This window comes from Bacillus rossius, chromosome 14, assembly GCF_032445375.1.
Source record: "Bacillus rossius redtenbacheri isolate Brsri chromosome 14, Brsri_v3, whole genome shotgun sequence".
Classification (NCBI taxonomy): Eukaryota; Metazoa; Arthropoda; class Insecta; order Phasmatodea; family Bacillidae; genus Bacillus; species Bacillus rossius.
The window spans coordinates 11,470,756-11,493,104 of NC_086341.1; the positions used below are offsets into that span (position 1 = coordinate 11,470,756).

A 22,349-nucleotide genomic window follows, 5' to 3' on the forward strand; every position below is an offset into this window, starting at 1 on the left:
GCGAAAAAGAGCTGTGTCGTCTCTCGACCATTACTACGACCAATCCAACGGTCAGGGACTTAGACTTTCCAATGGCGTTGAACTGAAATTACATACTTACTCTTAGCAAATTGCAGAACACCAAACGATGTTTGGTTCGCTCAGGAGTCGCCATTTTTCTAAGGTGGCGCTGCGAGCGAGAAAACAACAAAGCAGTTCTCGCGCATGCGCTTATCTAACACTCTAAACAGCTTACAGTTGATAGTATTAAAACTTATAACTGGGACATTATTTTATGGTCATACTGTATGAGCCTGATGTGTTCTGTGAGAGCCGCAGACAGCGCGCCGCCTGAAGCCGAGGTCACACGGAAAGCTACGCCATGTTCGCTATGTTCGCTTCGCCAGGTGGCCAGACAAGTTATTCTAGTTCGCGACGTCGAAGAGACGCATGCCGTGGGATTCCAGTGATGATTCCGACCATGATAATATTCTGCTGGCTCTCACAGTGTGTGCACGTAGAAAGAAACGGTTTCGTGAATTTAATATAAAAAACAAAAGAATTTCAAGAAGTTTCATCATTTTATGAAGCAGTTGCTAGTGAGGACGAGACCAAATGTATGGATTATTCCAGGATAAATTCAACTAAGTTTGTTAGCAGCACTCCATTGGAATCAAATCGCAGGCATTTTTCTGCATATCCTGCCTTCTATATTCTTCCGTCAGTTTATTCCATGAACATTGATATTTGCGTAATATTTCAATAAACGTTTCAGTCGGCTGGACTATTTTAAAGCACAATACTGAAGAGAAATTAAACTTTTTTTAAAAAGCAAAACATAGATGTACAGCACAATACCGCGATAAAACACGTTTTTGTTTATCTGCGCATGCGCGAAGTTAGCCGACGTTTTAGAAAACTTGGCCGAGAACCAAACACCTGGCAACCTCGCCAACATAGCGAGCATAGAGAACACAGCGCCCCGTGAGGCCGTAGCTTTACTCGGTGGTTAGCAATCACCTGTAGCTATGGAGAGGTCGCAGTAATTATGGCGTGTTAATGGATGTGGCACTGGGAGTCCCAAGCAGTTGCGCAATAGAAATTTATGGTTTGCACCAAACAAGTCGTGCGTGCGTCCCGAACTTGCTTAAGGGGCCCGCCTCGTCAGGGGTGTATGTGTGTTAGTGAGGCGGGATGATAAGCGCGACGCTCGATGGTATTTCTAGCGCGGTATCGCCTCTAAGCTCAAGGCTCTGAACTGGCGCGCAGTCTTCTCGTCGTCAATTGATAACTGTGAAATTTGTGCGGTGACCGTATTTTTATATTACGGGGAAATGAAGATAAAGGTGTAATGCAAGCCCCTTAAGTGCTTTCAAGAATCTGTACCACTTGTTTCACACCTAAAAATTACTCTGAAAACATGCGTTTCAGCCATTTTAACTCTAGAAGATTCTAGAAATACAGTTTAAAAACATGATCCAAAATTAAAAGTACTTTTCGGGCCTCAGCGAACTCTTAAATGCTTTTCGTAAACATACCCCACTCGGATATCTTGAGTGGTTTTGAAATCGCGTTGTTTTTCCTGAAGCTCTGCACACCGTGTGTGTGACCAGGTAGCCTCACCAACACACATACACCCCTGACGAGGCGGGCCCCTTAAGGAACTGAAGTACGCCATCTTGGTTTCAACATTTTTATTTCAAAACTCTTGACTTCGTTTATTTATTTATTTATTTATTCAATTTTTGTTCTGTAGATCCCATATGGAGGTAAGGACTCCGGGATATAGAACAAATCAATTAATACAAATATATACATATATACAAACAAACTGTACAACCACAAAAACTAGATATTACACAGTACTTTTACATTTCAAAAGTAATAATAAAAATAATAAAAAACATGGGTACATAAAAAAGAACATGGGTAGGGGAGAGTAGGGTATAACGGGGTACTTAGTATAAATCGCTTTAATTTATTGTTTTAATATTGCTGTATCTGTCTGAAAACATCAGCATGCGTAGATTAGAATGTGAGTTTAATTCTGCAACTAGTACCGTGTCTTCTGAAATATTATTCTTGCAGAGATATTTATTTATTTGAATGTATGCACACTACCCTGTTTTACCCAACTGGTTGGGTAAAACGGGGTACAGAAAGCAGATTTTTAAAATGATTTTACATGTGCACTATAAAAAATTCTGAACAACATGTAGTATGACAAATAAATACAAATGTCAGTAAAAATATGAGAATTTAAAAAAAAATCAATTATAAGCCTTCCTCTGTATTTGCAGTAAAACTTCACAAAAACATTGGTTTGCGGAAAATCACAAACATTGTTTGAACAACAATAACACAACACTGTTAATTTTGAGGAAGTGGTTAGTCTAAAAGCATAATCTTACTATGTATAATACAAACTTGCATATGCGGTGAACCCAAATATCTGACAAAACATATGATTGTTTAATTAGCCTAATATGGCATAGTAGGCCCATCAGAACACAAAATAAGGCCAGAGTCTTTATTCCAAACTGGCAGAAATCACATTCAAATGGCCTACAGTCATCTGTGTCTACACCAGCACATCCTTCATGGCTCCAAGAATGACACTTTAATCATTGCACCCAACTTTCGGCTGATTTTGAAGTGGAGAACTGTTCAGCGCAATAAATGCAAGGAACGTCATCATCATCAGACACACGCATAGTTACTGTTGTTATGGATTTGTTGCTGTCTTCTTTATTCTTATGTGTTTTAGAACTGTTTTGAGATTTAGACACACCAGCATTTTTACTTTTTAAAGATTTTGGTGAAGCTGACTGAATAATAATTAGTTCGTTCTTATATGGCGAGTCGGTCAGCACAGCTGCCTTGCCACGTCGTCGTCCTCTTCCTTCTGCAGGATTCCTTTTGACATGGGAAATCGGCATCACTGTAGTCGGTGGAATTGTGAAGCTACTGTTTGATGAAGCATTTCGATTGTTTTTATCAGATAGGCCTAAACGAGATTCAGTTGGTGAAGATACCAAACCAGAAGATGTCCCAGGAATATTACCAACACTGACATTTCCATGGGACTCTGAAGGCATTGTGTAAGCTCGATCAGTTGTTGCAGCAGTCACTGGAATATCACCTACACTGTCATTTCCACTCGGTTTTGAAGGCCTGGAGTTAGCTCGGTCAGTTGTTGCAGCAGTCAGTGGAATATCACCGACAGTGTCATTTCCACTCGGTTCTGAAGGCCTGGAGTTAGCTCGGTCAGTTGTTGCCGCTGGCTAAAACATCCAATCTGGGAAGATACTTGCATCAAGGGGAAATATTCCAGTTCTTCTGAAACCATTTACCGCAGTTTCCATAGAAGCGGCCTTCGTAAATGCAGCGCCATAGAGTTTCCCGATCTGGTTAATTGTAATGGGACGTCCAGGATGTAAACGAACCCATTTCCTTGCTTCATCACTATAATACTGCATCAATGGGGACATGAAGGAAACATCTAAGGGCTGCAACCTATGGGTGCAGTGTGGGGGAAAACACAATAGGACGACATGGTTTTTTCGAGCATGGTTTTTATTTTTAAAAATAGAAAAAAAGATAAAGTCAAATTACAATTTAATTACATGGGCCTACAACATTTTTACGTTTCCAATTTTTTTCCTCACCGATACAAGACTTTTGGTTGACTGTATAAATGTACTGTAGGTAACTCTGTATAACATTTAGTATGCATAACAAAACTGTTTTTAATTTTAAAAGTCATTTGCACAATTGATCGAAAAGATGATTAAAACAGGAAACTGGTTGGACAGAACGAGGTACTACCCCGTTTTACCCATTACCTGTGTACCCTGTTTTACCCTACATGCAGGTTCTCAAGCAAAAAGACAACAGAAAATCTTAACACCCGTCAATTACATCGGTTACTATGGCACAACATAGCAAATATAATACTTTACTTGAATACAACTTACCATAAAATATATCTGCAACCACTGATTAAATATTGTATAGCCAATACACGCTAAACATTTTAGTGAAACATCATAAATTTGTAATTTCCATTATTACGCACGAAAGAATACTGTGCGACACTTCATACTACCTCACTCTAGTGACGACGTATAGAGGAGTAACTTACCAAACGTACACACAGATAGCACCACGTGTACGGAAAATAACAGTGGTACCCCGTTCTACCCAACTACCCTGTTTTACCCAACTCTCCCCTACATGTTTAGACATAGTGTGTTATTTAGTGAAATGCTTGAAGTATTTGTGACTAGCTACTCGAATTTTTTTTTTCTGCGACGTCATTGGTGTTCAGTGTTGTTTTTATTTTCAAGAATGACTACTTCTGTAATAATACTGTCGATACATACTATAAGCATGATCTTCCAAAAATCTATTAATGTGTGATTTCTCCTTGGCGTAGGTAAATTCTTAATATTTAAACATTAAATTATGTTATGGCATGAAAGGTGGTTTGAAAACAATCTTTCTAGAACATTTCTTCTCTTAATGTTAATTCGTATAGAACATGATGCTTTGGTATTTATTTTACTGGGCTGTTACGATTTTAGTTTATGTTGCATAAATAACGAAACTCGTTTCCTTTATTAGATTCTATATCTAAAAAAAAACTTATATGCTGTCAAGATTTACTAAATTTCAAGCTAGGCTATAATGTTTTTGTATTATAATTTGTATTCAAATTGTATTCAATTGTATTGTAGCTTGTATTCAAGCTAGGCTATAATGTTTTTGTACCGAAGCATGGCTGTTTTCGCGGTATTGCCATTCAGATATTTAGGAGGAATAACGCGCGTCTCGTAATATTTGCATGCGACTGTACTTCTTTTATCTCTATTTTCACGACTACTAAAATTGGTGAAACCCCTGATATCCGACTGACTTTGTAGTTTTTTTTTTAGGATGAAGGTTAAAAAAAATTGTTTTCGTAAAATTAAGGTTAATTTTTTTTTAACTGTGCAGTTATGTATAGTTAGTTATCTGCAAGTCTCCGAACACCCACAAATCACGTGCTGTAATAAAACTACATATCCCGGATATTTTCTAAGGATGCGGTAATGAGTCGCGTGTCCTTGATGGTTTTCTCTTTCTGCCCGCCGTAAGCGGTGAACAGACCCGGTGCTTCCGGGACGTAGTGGATCCGCGATTTTTGACGTGACAACGTCTAATAATCGATAAACGCCGGCTGCGCGCACGAAAAAGTGTCCCGTTATGCCCATTGTCCCATTACACACATTGTCCCGTTACGCTGTGTCCCGTTACGCACATTGTGCGCTAGCGCCGCATCTCTCTCTCTTCCACTCGACTGTTTATAAAATGAAGTGAAAAGTTAATGTGGTTTTCATTTCTTATTACAACAACAATTTCTGCAATAAAGGTTAATTATTCTTGCATTTTAAAAATCTGATTACTATTATAATTTAAAGTATTAATTTTTTTATTATTAAAATAAAAATGATTCAATTTTATTCATAAAGTATGCAATCATTTCATCAATGTTTTGTTATGACGTTGTCACGTTAAACTATCGTCCGTAAACCGACTTTACAGACAACCAATTTTTTCAAGTACTTTTTTTGGAACGCGTCCTTCGGTGGAGAAATCGACCACAAACCCCCCCCCCCCCCCCCGCATTGCGACCTTGCCTGATGGGTTTGTTATTTGGCGAGTGGGAGGGGGGGGTGGGGGCTTGCCGCTCGATTCCTCCTCATTACCTCACGGCGTGTTTCCGTAGCGATGCGAATATTACCCGTGTTCGTGCGACGGGTCTAGCCATCATATACGTAACGGCTGTGAAATAAAGCACCATTTAATTTTAACTTTTATATATCATGATAATGTTAACGATTTTAATAATTGTGGGAAGAAACTACTTGGTTCGTACAGGGATAGCCCAATTAGGTTTTATACACAGTTGTATTGATTACTGATGTTTACATCAATAATAAATAATCTTAACTTAAAAATGCCTAATCAACTATTACTCGCACTTAAAATATGTGTATCTCCAAGTCACTCAGTGTCTTTCAAGTTCTTACAGACAGCTTTCCTCGCGCAAAACTCGCCGCAGCACTGCTCGTGGAACTCCGTCGCCGGACTCTTGTCGCAAAACTCCGTCCCTGAACTCTCGCTGCACTCTCGCCACCTAAACTGTCGCGGCGGTTACTCTCGCCGCTCCCAATAACTCCCGCGGAGGCCGGTCTTCCTTGCTTATTAAGTAGTCTCCGGCGCCCTTCTAGAACTGACGAGCGCAGCTCTGGGGCCAGTCGCCCATCATCCCGCGCCGACCCGACGACGCCCGAAGCGTCGAGAATAGCGTCGCTCGCTCACGCCACTCCACGCGGCGGCCCGCGGAATACCCCAAGGCCGCCCAGCTATAGATAACGGGAAGCCTTCTTTTCACAGACGAGATAGCCAAACTCCCGATCGTCCATCTTCGGTTTTTTTTTGTTCATTGTAAAAGGCTAGGTTAGCTACGTTATAAATACTTTTAAAACATTGTGGACTGTTGATTTGGTTAGGATAGCTACATTATAAGATACCGTGAAATCACGTTAAACGGTTTCCTAGCCCTGGATAGCTACATATTAAAAAAGTTATTTGCTAAGCAACCATAAAATGATTTTACAGTATTTTTTTTAATGTAGCTATACTTACCTAATATAACCAACCATCCACAATGTTTTAAATTATTTATAATGTAGCTAACCTATTCCTAATCGACCGAAAAATTTAATGCCACAGTGGTTTATACAATCAGATAGAACCGGGGGGGGGGGGGGGGGGGGGGGAAAGCGAGCATGAACTTCGGGGAACATCGGGTGTGGCTCTCTCGTCTGTGAAATGAAGGCTGCGGGTGATGGGGGGGGGGGGCAAGTGGCAACGGCCCTTGTAATCCGGCCAGGCGCGCGTGGCATGTCTTACGTCAGTGGACGGCGCGTGACGTCAGTGGCCGTGCGGGGCCGCCAGCCAGCTCCGAACCTGGCATCGCGGCATCTGGTCTCTCGCGTTCGTGACAATAATTACATATATATTATAATATTAGCTTAATATTATAACATAAAATATACAAAAAAATTGGCATGGTTGAAAATAATTTCTTAGAAATTGACAAAAGTGTGACTGATAGATTAAAATAATTTAATGGCTGCACCTAAACATACGAGAAAATGTTCTGTAAAAAAGTAACCACATTTTTTTTCCGGGAATATATATATATTTTTTATCCATTATCAACATTAATTTACATGATTTAAGATAGGTTGATATACTTTATACAGTAATTTATTTTATGCAGATTGGTAGGTGCTGTTTAAATAACTTTTTTTTTGTTCCTAACAATTGGTAGATAGTAGCATGGGCCCTTATGTTTTTTCGTAAAACTTTCCTGTAAATTACTGAAAAATTTCCCAAAATACTTTTCCGACATACGACATTGCAAGTTTGCACTGGTTTGTCATATAAACACCTCAAGAATGGATGACAAAAATGAACACATAAACACACCGAGTAAAAGCCAATATCAGCTGATATCAAATGTTACGCGCCTAAACAGTATAAACAGATTGACCTATGACAATGACGGATGTCCATTAAATTATTTTCAATCATTTTCCACATTGCAGTAATATTCAAAGAATGTGTTAAATAGTTTATAATCTTTAGTTGAGATAAGGAAATAAAGTCACCGTGTCAATCGCTGTCATGGCTGGCTAATCCACAGTAAAGCACATGATTCATGCGACCCTTCCTGCATGGTTGAAAACTCGCATGATAAGTAGAGACCGGAAAAATTCGCGAATTCATTTCACGATAGGCTAAAATACAAATAGTTATACCTCAGTGCCGCCTCTGCTATTGGCTCACATCTCACCTGGATGACTGTGGGCCAATGAGAAACACCCGACCAAAGCTTAATCGAATCACAGGCTGCTACGTTGGGACGCCTCACAAGACAGCAGCCAATGAGTGGGTGTCATTTGACCGAGTGTACGTATAACTATGGAGTTCATCCTACAGGTCATTGAACCCGCGAATTTTTCCGGTCCCTGATGATAAGGCTAATATGCTTCGCCCTGAGAGGCACTTTGGCCGGTTTGCACAGACGTATCTCGCGGCAAAGAAATGTTATTCCCCATTTGATTAACCTGCAAAGTTTATTTATAAAGATCGCGGGCTTTTACTGTAATTCTCCGGGGATGCTTGGATTCAGGGTTGTAGCCGTTTCCGTGGCAAATAATTCACCGACGTTTCGGTCGACATCGCATTCGCCATCATCAGGATTCTTGAAATGTTCTTCTGCCTTTAAAATACTCTTCGCCTGTGAGGGGCTTGTTTCCCGATTTGCCAGTCAGAGCCTTCCTCTCTTTTCTGGTTAGCTGGTTGGTTTGGCCAATCGTAGCTGGGCAAGAATCGGTTATCTTGTTTGATTTTCCTATTCCGCATTACAAGTTATATGTATAGACCGGAAAAATTCGCGGGTTCAATGACCTTCAGGATAGACTCCAATATCCTCTACACACTGGCGAATACCAACTGTTCATTGGCTGCTGACTTGTGAGTCGTCTCGACTGGGTGGCCTGTGATTCGACACTTCTATGAGTGAGGGTCTCTAACTGGCCCTCATTACTCCAGATTAACAGTGGACAAATGGCAGAAGCAGCACTTAGGTATAATTATTTGAATTGTAGCAAAACACGAAATGAACCCGCGAATTTTTCAGGTCTCTAGTTATATGGTTTGTGTCGGAACTTAATAACAATGCCTGGCCGTGCTAGGTACGTGTTATAAATTATAGCATTCATGTATTTGAAGATCGCTCAATGAAGAGCGCAGCTTAAACCAAGGGTACTCCGTAGTTACAGATAACTTTGTGTACGTAGAAACTATGCCATTGTAAACAGGGTAGAATTACTAGTGGAAGTAGTGAAATGAAGAAGTTACGTTCCAAACTGATTCTTGCGAGTTAGTGTTCAAATTAAGTTAGTTAATCATCCGCAAATTTTAGAATATGTATGATTTAAAATAGTTTTTGGACATACGCCATTGCAGTTTTGCACCGTTTGCCATGGGAAAAATACATAAATACAAAAAAAAAAGACGTAAAAATAAAAACATAAACCCACAGAAAACAAGCCTAGATCAGCTGATGTCAAACAAATAAACCCAACGATGTACCTGAACAGGTATTATGGACAATACAACGACGACAGCACATACGAACACATTCAAACGTAAATATCAGACAAGCACAAGAATTCCGTGGAAGGAACTTAGTCATGAGAGAAAAAAAATTGTAACAGCACAGACGATCACAGTGGGATAACAACGAGGAGACAAGTTTCAACAATAACATTTTATGCAGACAGACAACACAATGAGAACATCGACGAATAGGGTAGGTTTCCTGTGGCAGAACAGTTGCGGCGTTTCGGAAACTGGCATCTGTTCCCGTCATCAGGCCAAAAACAGTCAGTATTAACTGTATTAAAACAAAAATTACCTCATTTGCACGAATCATTTAAAGAACGTGAAGAATATGTATATTCGTAAATTTGCGAAGATCCCGGGAAAGTTTGTTTCTAGTGTTCTTTGTAAATTCAAGGTGAAGATGTTCAACAGTGTACTGGGTTCATCGCCCTAAATGACAAACGTGCGTTATTTGCTATGCAACCATAAAATGATTTTACAGTATTTTTAATGTAGCTATACTTACCTAATATAACCAACCATTCACAATGTTTTAAAGTATTTATAATTACTTCTTGCTAATTTTAAGAATGACATCTTATAAGTTAAACCCTCGCATTTGGAGAATAAATGCCCGCGAATTTCCCCCCCCCCCCCAAATAAATACACCTGTTGTGGTACGGAAAAAAAAAGCGAGCATGAACTTCGGGGAACTTCGGGTGTGGCTCTCTCGTCCGTGAAAAGAAGGCTTGCCAACGTGAGTATTCGGGTGTGTCCAGAAGGACGAGTGAATCGTAGGCTTCCCGGCCGGGGACGGGATTTCGGCTGGATGTATACGCAATGGCGGTTGGTTCGGAACGGCACGCGTGCCCAGCGATCGGAGCGCGCCGCGTCTTGCGTTGGCAGGCAGTATCTCGGCTCCATGAAGGGGGGGGGGGGAGTAATGGATGTGCTGTAATTACAAGCGTCGCGCGAGGTGATGTGTGACGCGGGTGTGTTCGGCCAACGTCGTGACGACCCGTGCTCGCCTGCTTCAGCCGAAATGGGTCACGCGCCGAGCGATATTCGCGCCGTCTTTAATCGCTCGGGCGCACATGTCAGCGACGAAACGGAAAGGCTTTTGCTGTAAGCCAGGGGTCACTCCCGTAAATGTAAAACTATACCATGGGTAGCTAGCGTGCGCTTCATGTCTTATTAATAGAGACCTGAAAAATTCGCGAATTCATTTCGTGTTTTGCTACAATTCAAATAATTATACCTAAGTGCTGCTTCTGCCATGGCTCACTGTTTAATCTAGAGGAATAAGGGCCAATTAGAGACCCTCGCTCAAAGAAGTGTCGAATCACAGACACTCAGTCGAGACGACTCACAAGTCAGCATCCAATGTACAGGTGGCATTTTCCCGAGTGTGCAAAGGATTGTGGAGTCTATCCTGGAGGTCATTGAACCAGCGAATTTTTCCGGTCTCTACGTTATCAATAATCGTTAGTAGAGATGAGAAAAATTCTTAATTACATTTCGAGATAGTTCTGCCTGTGCGAGTGGAAAACGAATATTTATTTGAATGGTTCCTGCGGTCTTTGAGTAAACCCTTCACCATTACAGCAGCAGCGAATCACAGCCAACATTGGTTTCTCACCTCCCAAGTGGGGAGTTGGTGAACAGGGGACTTGGGGGCCGAGTATGCAAAAGACCGTGGAGTCTCTGTTCTTGAGAGATCACAGAAACCAGCGGATTCTCTCTCTCTCTTCTCTCTCTCTCTCTCTCTCTCTCTCTCTCTCTCCTCCCTAGTTTCTAAACACTCGTCTATGAATAGACGCCTGTGTTTCGCGAAAGCTTTTTGTGCCAAACCTGTTTATCAATATACTGTAACTTCCCCTTGCTGCGGTCTTTGAATACTTCTTGCCAAGGAGGAGTTTGATTTAAAGTAATTTCATAAACATACGCCATTCATTGCTGCTGAAAACTTCAAGAATCGGCAACAAATATGGTTACATAAACACACAGAGAAGAAGCCGTTGCCAGTGTTGCATGCCTAGGCGGCACAGATGATTCCGGAGAATATCATTTTAGTCAGAAAAAAAAATTGGTTGTCTGTAAAGTCGGTTTACGGACGATAGTTTAACGTGACAACGTCATAACAAAACATTTATGAAATGATTGCATACTTTTATGAATAAAATTGAATCATTTTTATTGAATTATCACTATTTTGTATGGATACAAAGAAGGAGTGAAATGAAATCTACAATTTAATTATTGATAAATTTTCTTTTATTTGCACTCATTAATTCAAATATGTTTATTACTTTAACGAAGAGACTATTTTAACTATAACTTTTATACATGTTTGCTATTTAACTTCTTCCAATCTGTGTTATTCTGTTAAGGATAGGATGATGATAGGAAAAGTAGGAAACGAATGGGAGTGTTTCAAGTTTAATGTGCCTCGAAAAAGTCAAATCGATGGTTGTTCCAATCGAGTGGAAGAGAGATAGATGCGGCGCAAGCGTACAATGAGCGTAACGTGACACAGCGCGTTACGGGACACTTTTTCGTGCGTGCAGCCGGCTTTCATCGATTTATTAGACGTTGTCACGTCAAAAAAAATACAGCACGGCGGGGTAATAGATGAGTCAGTCGCGACAAGAACAGTATAACACAGCGACGCACAGACCAACTCAAATAAGAAACTAAGAAGGTAAATCTGGACAACTCTACGACAATCAACGGATGAAAACAGGCTTTCTATGACGATAGTTTAATAATAAACATGGCATAGTCAATTTTAGGTGAATCACTGATCTTCAGTGGTATAATAACCTCATTATCTTTGGCCCAGTCATTTACGGGGAAACATCTCTCTGCTGTCATAGCCTGTAATAAAAGATACTGTGCAGAACTATATCGCAGTATGTTTTAGTCCAACAAGCCAGGCAAATTTTTCCGCGAAATAAAACATAAGGCATCTCTCTTTCTCTGTCTTTCTCACTCTCTTTCCCCCACTGTTTATCTTTCAATTTCTCCCACACTATATTCATGACTCTTTGTTTCTCTTTCTCTCGTTCTATTTCTCTGTACTTCTCATTCTCTGTATTTATTTTTCTCTCTTTCGCTCTTTGTTTTTCTTTTTCCTCATTGCATCTCTTTTTTTCTCTTTGTTTTTTCTTACTTGTTTTTCTAAACCGCTAAATGCAAATGCTTTCCCATTTCCCGTGGATTTCTGTCGTTGGGTGCATCCGTCTCTATAGTGTCTGTGTTGACTACAGTTTTAACCCTATAAAAATAAAATAAATAAACATGTATTAGCAGTGCATCGATTTTTTTTTGACCTAAGATTTCGAGACTAGATGTGTGTTGAAACACCATAGCTAGAGACCTGCAAAATTCGCGGATTCATTTAGTGATATGCTACAATTCGAATAATTATACCTTAGCGCTGCTTCTACCACTGGTTCACTGTTAATCTGGAGTAATGAGGGCCAGTTAGAGACCCTCGCTCAAAGAAGTGTCGAATCACAGACACTCAGTCGAGACGACTCACAAGTCAGCAGCCAATGAACAGGTGGCATTTTCCCTAGTGTGTGTAGAGTGTAGTAGTCTATCCTGGAGGTCATTGAATCCGCGAATTTTGCAGGTCTCTAGCCATAGCATTGTCAGTGTTTTGTGATTGGCTTGAGTTTATTACCCTACAGCCAATCAGCGCGGGAGGAAGCTAGTTTTGAAAAGGTCCGGCCAAATGGAGTTAGTGGCAGGAAGCAGCAAGTTACAAGGGAATAAAACTTTTGCCACGAACAAATTTTATTTATCTATCTCGGTTGAAGGTCTCGTCATTAGAGCGATGCTACGCAAGAGAGACGCATTTAAGGGGCCCGCCTCGTCAGGGGTGTATGTGTGTTAGTGAGGCGGGATGATAAGCGCGACACTCGCTGGTGCTTCCAGCGCGGTATAGCCTCTAAGCGCAAGTCTCTGAACTGGCGCGCATTCGTCTCGTCGTCACAGGATAACTGTGAAATTTGAGCGGTGACCGTAACATTATATGGCGGAGAAATGAAGATAAAGGTGTTATGCAAGCCCCTTAAGTGCTTTCAAGAATCTGTACGGATTGTTTTATACCTAAAAATTACTCTGAAAACACGCGTTTTAGGCATTTTAACGCTTCTAAAAATACAGTTTAAAAACTTAATCCGAAATTAAAAGTACTTTTCGGTCCTCAGCGAACTCTTAAATGCTATTCGTAAATAGGCCCCACTCGGATATCTTGAGTAGTTTTGAAATCGCGTTGTTTTTCCTGAAGCTCTGCACACCGTATGTGTGCCCAGGTAGGCGGGCCTCTTAGCACTACAGTCAAGGAAAAATAAGTAATTAATCTGCCGTTGTCTGGGTTTCGGGGAAGAACTGATAACGTAAACCATGAACGTGCGGTCCGGGAATCGAGTTTCGAGGAAACGTCCGTTGCCCCGGTGTCCGGGTGAGTGACTTGGGTCGGGCTGGGTGCGATCGCCATGGCAGAAAGAAGGTGGAAGGAAGTCCCGCGCGTATGGACCCCTCCTCACAGCATGCCAATCCGGTCGCCTTGCGTGACGTCACAGTGGGAGTGCGATGCAGTTTGCTGATTGTTTAAAGTTCAGTTTCGCTTGGGTCGTTACCACAACGCCGAACGTACAGTAACGCCGAATACCATAACGCCGAATGCCAAATTGACCGCAACGCCGACAGCTAGAAAACTGCTGTGTACCACAACGCCGAAATACAGTAACGCCGAAACTTGTTGCGGGGAGGGGGGGATCTCAGGAGCAAAATGAAAAACAACGGAATGAATTTGTGTGTGTTTCTGAAATGTATCTTAACGCCGAAATACCACAACCTAACCTAACCTAGGCTAGCCTAACCTAGCCTAACCTAACTTAACTTAACCTAACCTAACCTAACCTAACCTAACCTAACCTAACCTAACCTAACCTAACCTTTGTGGCAGTCCTGCAATGAAATTTTTCGGCGTTAATGTATTTAGGCGTTGTGGTACACTGCAGTTTTCTAGCTGTCGGCGTTGTAGTCAATTTGGCATTCAGCGTTATGGTTTTCGGCGTTACTGTACGTTCGGCGTTGTGGTGCGTCCCCGTTTCGCGGGGTGTCGCAAATGTACGTTTTGTACGAAACAAACGGACAAATTTTTTTTTGTGCATCCACTAGTTTCGTATCGTGTAAGCATATATTTGAAGCCCTTGGCCCGTTCAGCTCTTCACCGCCCCTGCATAACAGTTGGTTCTCCTTCCCCTGCGGACTTCTTGGTCGGCTCCCGACCTCAATGTCAATTATTTGGCCGGGGGGAGGGGGGTGTCCTTTCATTTTGAGGTGTAATATCAGGTGTGAATTTTCACTGCGTCCGATTTTAACACTTTAATATTTATGTACCAATTTATAATTCATAATTTAAAATAAATATTGTAAAAACGTTTTTTACAGTTTTTTTTAATATTATTTTAAAGTGCATGTTTAATTACCAGGTGGAAGAATGTAACTTTGTTTATATGCTTTAAAACATTCTTAAGTGATATTAATAATTGTAAACAGACATGTGAACTACTCTGTGCATTTTTTTTTAGAAAACGTTTTCTACCGAAGCACTGCACTTTTTTTTTTACATACCAGATAGTTTGGCGTTGATTACGTCAAGTCGCGTTTCCAGGTTTAATCAGGATAAAATTAATCAACCCAAATTTTTTTCCATCCATGTAGGCTACAACAGTTATTATACAATAGTTTAATTAGGGGTCTTTTTTTTTTGGACTGGTCACGGAATTCACGAAGAAGTTTCGATATTTTAAGTAACGGTGCTTGAAGTCAACTTAAGTTCGTTTGTGGTAGCACGTTAACTGCAAATAGTTAGAATTGGTGTGCAAATTATCCAGGAAAATGTTTCCGGTTTTTAACGTGTTCAGTTTTCCTTATTGTAAATGAAAAAAATAGTTTCTGTGATATTAAAAGAAAGTAGTACAATTTATATTAAGGCTCACTCTCTCACGTGGTGTCCCCCCCCCCTTTTTTTCCTTTTATCATGTCTGATGCTTTTAGCACATTTTCTGAAATTTTAACATGGTGCCTCCCACGCAATTATTTTGTTAACCTTTCTTTTTATATAGATATTAAGTGTAATGTAATGATTGTGATCATTCGAGCAATTTTTTATTTGTAATTATTATCACTTGCGTGTTTTTTTATTCCCATTATATTACAGTCAGTGAAAATCGTTTAAAAATACTTTTTTTTGACAACAAAAAATGCAAGGGTGGTATCGAGTTAAAAATTTAAAAAAAATTGGTTGTCTGTAAAGTCGGTTTACGGACGATAGTTTAACGTGACGACGTCATAACAAAACATTGATGAAATGATTGCATACTTTTATGAATAAAATTGAATCATTTTAATTTTAATAATAAAAGAATAAATACTTATAATTATACTAGTAATCATATTTTTAAAATGCAAGAATAATTAACCTTTATTGCCGAAATTGTTGTAATAAGCAATGAAACCACGTTAACTTTTCGCTTCACTTATTAAACAGTCGAGTGGAAGAGAGAGAGAGATAGATGCGGCGCAAGCGTACAATGAGCGTAACGAGACACAGAGTAACGGGACGATGTGTGTAACGGGACACTTGTTCGTGCGTGCAGCCGGCGTTCATCGATTTATTAGACGTTGTCACGTCAAAAAGTAATCCTCAATGACAAGAAAACGAATGAAAACCAACATAGCGTGTGAGACCGAGACTTCGAAGAGGACCTGAAATGAAATAATTCGCGAGGTTTGCTCGTCCGAGGTGTCTGTATGCGAGCCCGCGTCTCGCCGCCGCGCTCCCGCTGTGACGTCACGCGCAGAAGAAGCGGCCTGGCGGGTCCACCTGCCAGTCTCACCGTCACGGGCGTCAGAGACAGCTGAGCTGGCGCGCACGTGTCGCCGCTCGCGAACACAAGACGACGACGTCAGCCTCCCGAGCACACCTGATTCGTACAGCCAAGATTTTATGGTGTTATAAAAAAGCACATTTCTTCATTACAAATAGTGGATTTAGTCTTCATTGTCATTAAAAAATTGGTTGTCTGTAAAGTCGGTTTACTGACGATAGTTTAACGTGACGTCATAGAAAAACATTGATTAAATGATTGAATACTTTTATGAATAAAATTGAATCATATTTATTGAATTATCACTATGGATACAATGGAGTGAAATGAAATCTACAATTTAATTGGTAACTTTACTTTTATTTGCACTCATTAATTCAAATATGTTTGTTACTTTAACGAAGAGATTATTTGAACTATAACTTTTATACGTGTTTGCTATTTAACTTCTTCCAATATGTGTTATTTTGTTAAGGATAGGACGATGATAGGAAAAGTGGGAAACGAATGGGAGTGTTTCAAGTTGAATGTGCTTCGAAAAAGTCAAATCGATGGTTGTTCCAATCGAGTGGAAGAGAGATAGATGCGGCGCAAGCGTACAATGAGCGTAATGGGACACAGCGTAACGGGACAATGTGCGTTACGGGACACTTTTTCGTGCGTGCAGCCGGTGTTCATCGATTTATTAGACGTCACGTCAAAATTAAAAACATGTAATAAGTACATGCCAAGCATAATTACATTGATCAACTGCTTCTACAATTCATGATAAGACACTTCAATGTGTACAGTAAACAATGTTACTACATATATTGATGAAAGTTAAACAAAAATCTGCACATAAAAATTCAATTTTTTTATATATAGCCCAATATTGTTGCACATGTACATTTTCTTGCAATGTTTCTCTATAGGCCCTTACCCATGACTGTGTGGTGACAGCTAGAACATACTTATATTTACTTTACTTTAAAAAACCATAGCAACTAAATAATATTTTTTTACTTCGTACATAACAGTTAAGGTTTTTAAATAAAAATCCAAACGGAAGATTTATGAAATTAATTGTATATTTTAACAGCTATAATGAGGTAATAGAGGTGAATTTTGCTGCATTTCGGTGTTATGCGCTGTTATTGACTTTCATTTCGGAGTTTAATGGTGTATTGACTTCCATTTGGTAGTGTATTGACTTAATTTTTCTTTTTAAATTTTTTTTTTAAAATTCATCGTATTATCTTGCCTCTACTGATTCGTTGTTCCGTCACACGCGCTAGGAAGCCTTCATTTCACAGACGAGAGAGCCACGCCCGATGTTCCCCGAAGTTCATGCTCGCTTTTTTTCCCCCGTTCTATCTCATTGTATAAACCGGTGTGGCATTAAATATTGCGGTCGATTAGGATAGTTTAGCTACACTATAAATACTTTAAAACATTGTGGATGGTTGGTTATATTATGTAAGTATAGCTACATTAAAAATATTGCAAAATCATTTTATGGTTGCTTAGCAAATAACTTTTTAATATGTAGCTATCCAGGGTTAGGAAACCGTTTACATGATTTCACAGTATCTTTAATGTAGCTATCCTAACCAAATCAACCGACCACAATGTTTTAAAGTACCTATTTATAATGTAGCTAACCTAACCTAATTGACCATTAGTTATCATGAGTTACAATGCACCAAAAAAAAAAAAAACCGTACATGCACGATTGGGCGTTTGGCTCTCTCGTCTGTGAAAATGTTTCCCCACACGCGCTAAGGCTGCGGGCGCGGCGATCCGTCTTCATCCGTCCATGCTGGGTCGCCCTAGCCTGGTCATGATGAGGCTCTTAACACCTTCATGATCAAAGGGGGGAGCAATCCCTTGACAGCATTGTCTTAATATTACTTGCTCTGGAATGTATATAAAAAAATTGATCTGTAAGCAGACTCCCAATCTATCCTTAAAGGGCGCATATTTGGGAGGACTGGGGGAGGGTGTCGACCATAGGTTGGAACACAAGATGTCTCAGGGTCGTTACCACAACGCCGAAATACCACAACGCCGAACGTACAATAACGCCGAAATACCATAACGCCGAATGCCAAATTGACCGCAACGCCGACAGCTAGAATACTGCTGTGTACCACAACGCCGAAAAATGTTGCTGCGGGGAGGGGGGCTACAGGACCAAAATGAAAAACAACTGAATGAATTTGTGTGTGTATCTTAAATGTATCTTAACGCCGAAATACCACAACCTAACCTAACCTAGGCTAGCCTAACCTAGCCTAACCTAACCTAACCTAACCTAACCTAACCTAACCTAACCTAACCTAACCTAACCTAACCTAACCTAACCTAACCTAACCTTTGTGGCAGTCCTGCAATGACATTTTTCGGGGTTAATGTATTTCGGCGTTGTGGTACACAGCAGTTTTCTAGCTGTCGGCGTTGTGGTCAATTTGGCATTTCGGCGTTATGGTTATCGGCGTTATTGTACGTTCGGCGTTGTGGTGCGTCCCCGATGTCTCATCCGTCCGTCGCCCGTTCGTCCGTCAGTCAGGTGGCATTCAGCCAATCAGATGAACAGGGAAATACCACCTGTCCGTCCGTCCGTCAAAAACCTTGCCAAACTTTTGACTTTTCGACGGACGGACGGGTGCAATTATAACCTCAAAAATGTCTGAAAGACACTGTTTTTATTTTTATTTTATTTTTTTCAATTCGTTTGTTGGTTAACTTGTCTGTTTGAAACAAAAATTACGTGAGTCACAAAAGTAATTAAAATTGCTATACTTGTTTAATCGTTTATAAGTACATTGCTGTCCAACTGGAAAACATATACAAGAGAAATTTACTCAAAAATATAAGTTTTTATAGTTGTTGGCAGCATCTAAGTAGAAAAATATTATGACGGCTTTGCGGATCGTTGTGAATCCAGCTTTAAGGGGTGATTTGAAAACTACTCAAGATATCCGAGTTGGGTATGTTTTTACGAAAAGCATGTAAGAATTCGCTGAGGGCCAAAAAGTACTTTAGATTTCGGAGTAAGTTTTTTAAACTATATATTTAGAAGAGTTAAAATGGCTAAAAGACGTGTTTTCGGAGTAATTTTTAGGCGTAAAACAACCGGAACAGATTCTCGAAAGCACTTAAGGGACTTGCATTACACCTTCATCTTCATTTCTCCGCCATATAATGTTACGGTCACCGCTCAAATTTCGCAGTTGTCTTAAGGGACCCGCCTACCTGGGCACACATACGGTGTGCAGAGCTTCAGGAAAAACAACGCTATTTCAAAACCACTCAAGATATCCGAGTGGGGCCTATTTACGAATAGCATTTAAGAGTTCGTTGAGGGCCGAAAAGTACTTTTAATTTCGGATTAAGTTTTTAAACTGTATTTTTAGAAGCGTTAAAATGCCTAAAACGCGTGTTTTCAGAGTAATTTTTAGGCATAAAACAGATTCTTGAAAACACTTAAGGGGCTTGCATAACACCTTTATCTTCATTTCTCCGCCATATAATGTTACGGTTACCGCTCAAATTTCACAGTTATCCTGTGACGACGAGAAGACTGCGCGCCAGTTCAGAGGAGACACCGCGCTAGAAGCACCAGCGAGCGTCGCGCCTATCATCCCGCCTCACCGACACAGATACACACCGACTACACGGGCCTAGTCAGGAGTGTATTTTTGTAACGAGGTGGGGGTGAAAAGTGCGACGTTATCTAAGGCATCTAGCGCGGTATCGTCTCTAAGCGCAAGGCTGTGGACCGGCGCACATTGCACGGGGCAACTAAATGAAAAAATAAATGTCTTAAGATTACCCTGTAAACACACGTTTTACCCATTTTTCACTCTTCAATTTCACAGAACACCCTTTTTTCTTGAATGCTTTTCGTATGCAGACACCGCTCTGGTAGCGGGAGCAGATTCCAACTCGCGTGGTTTTTACACGCGAAGTTCTGTGCCACACGGGGAGCGACAGGTAGATCCCTCTCGCCTGACCAGGGGCGCAACAACTAAATTTCCAAAAGGGGGGGGGGGGCAATATACCTATTTATAAAGAATCATCGATTTCCCCCCCCCTCCCCTATTGAAGCGGGGGGGGGGGGGTCCGGGAAAAATTTGTAAATCAAGGTGGAAAATTGCGCTATTTAAGCAGTTTTATTATCTAAAAATTGATTACACAGCACTTTCTTTGCCCCACGTTTGCCCCCACTTCAAAGATTCTGAGGGGTGGGGGGGGGGTGGGCAAAATACCCTTGCCCCCCCTGTTGTTGCGCCCCTGCCCTGTAAACACACGTTTTACTCATTTTCACTCGTCTCTTTCACATAACACCCTTTTTTCTTGAATGCTTTTCGTATGCTGACACCGCTCTGGTGGCGGGAGCAGTTTCCAGCTCGCGTGGTTTCACGCGGGAGGGACAGTGGGAGAGCCCTCTAACGCTAACCTGACCTGTTGTCGCGGCGCTGTTCCAGCCTCGTCGCAGGTGGTGCTGTCGGTGCAGCAGCGGCCCAGCCTGTCGCCGCGGCCCGTCAGCGCCGCCATGACCTCGCCCAGCCTGCACTCGCGCCCCCTGCACCACCACCACTCGGCGCCCTCGCGCTCCACCGACCGCATCACCAGCCCGCTGCCCGTCGACGTGAGTACCCTCACCTCGCCATCCTCTACCACGCTCACCTCGCCGTGCTCACCTCGCCGTGCTCACCTCACCGTGCTCACCTCGCCATGCTCACCTCGCCGTGCTCACCTCGCCATCCTCACCTCGTCATGCTCACCTCGCCACGCTCACCTCGCCGTGCTCACCTCGCCGTCCTCACCTCGCCGTCCTCACCTCGCCGTCCTCACCTCGCCGTCCTCACCTCGCCGTGCTCACCTCGCCGTGCTCACCTCGCCATCCTCACCTCGTCATGCTCACCTCGCCATCCTCACCTCGCCATGCTCACCTCGCCACGCTCACCTCGCCGTGCTCACCTCGCCGTGCTCACCTCGCCGTGCTCACCTCGCCGTGCTCACCTCGCCGTGCTCACCTCGCCGTGCTCACCTCGCCGTGCTCACCTCGCCGTGCTCACCTCGCCATGCTCACCTCGCCACGCTCACCTCGCCACGCTCACCTCGCCGTGCTCACCTCGCCGTCCTCACCTCGCCGTCCTCACCTCGCCGTGCTCACCTCGCCACGCTCACCTCGCCGTGCTCACCTCGCCGTGCTCACCTCGCCGTGCTCACCTCGCCGTCCTCACCTCGCCGTCCTCACCTCGCCGTGCTCACCTCGCCACGCTCACCTCGCCATCCTCACCTCGCCATCCTCACCTCGTCATGCTCACCTCGCCACGCTCACCTCGCCACGCTCACCTCGCCATCCTCACCTCGTCGTGCTCACCTCGCCGTGCTCACCTCGCCGTGCTCACCTCGCCGTGCTCACCTCGCCGTGCTCACCTCGCCGTCCTCACCTCGCCGTCCTCACCTCGCCGTCCTCACCTCGCCGTCCTCACCTCGCCGTGCTCACCTCGCCGTGCTCACCTCGCCACGCTCACCTCGCCGTGCTCACCTCGCCGTGCTCACCTCGCCGTGCTCACCTCGCCGTCCTCACCTCGCCGTCCTCACCTCGCCACGCTCACCTCGCCACGCTCACCTCGCCACGCTCACCTCGCCATGCTCACCTCGCCACGCTCATCTCACCGTGCTGACCTCACCAAGCTCACCTCACCATGCTCACCTCGCCATGCTCACCATCCGACACGATAGCTAGCGCTGCTACGGCTAGCCAGTTCCGCAGACCGTTTAACACTTGTAATCATATAATGACTGAAATGTTCATGACGGAAATAAGTGTATGAATCGCGTAATTAATATTAGCTATAAACGTAAATTATTATTATAATTTTTGTTTGTTCAGCGTGTAAAATGTTTTCCGGTATAGTTTTTTCCACCTGATCGCTTCTTTAGCAACTGAATAAAATGAAATTAATGGGTTTAATATAGTCCATAATGTAGAGAAATTGTAACAAGCATCCTGGCAATATAAAGTCTTGAAGGGTTTATTATAATTATTATTATTATATTTTGCCTCTGTTCTAGCTTAAATCCGTTGAGAATCGATTTTTTTTTCTCGATGCATTCTATCGTCACGCACTTTCGATTACGTTACTTCGTTTGTATTTCGGTGTAGTCGATGGTGTGTACGGCACAGAAAAAAACCTTGAGTTTCCGGTCTTTCAGATGCATGGTCGTTGATATTCCCGA

The 22,349-nt window shown here is 42.2% G+C and overlaps 1 protein-coding gene across 3 annotated transcripts in view; it reads left to right on the forward strand.

Annotated features, from left to right (window-relative positions):
* The window catches only part of LOC134539148 (rho guanine nucleotide exchange factor 11-like), a 517,952-nt gene that overhangs the window by 44,258 nt on the left and 451,345 nt on the right, over window positions 1-22,349 (forward strand). For all 3 annotated transcript variants that reach the window (XM_063380904.1, XM_063380905.1, XM_063380906.1), the window contains exon 2: window positions 20,585-20,748. In XM_063380904.1, the coding sequence (XP_063236974.1) occupies window positions 20,585-20,748 (164 nt within the window). The remainder of the gene's footprint in view (window positions 1-20,584; window positions 20,749-22,349) is intronic.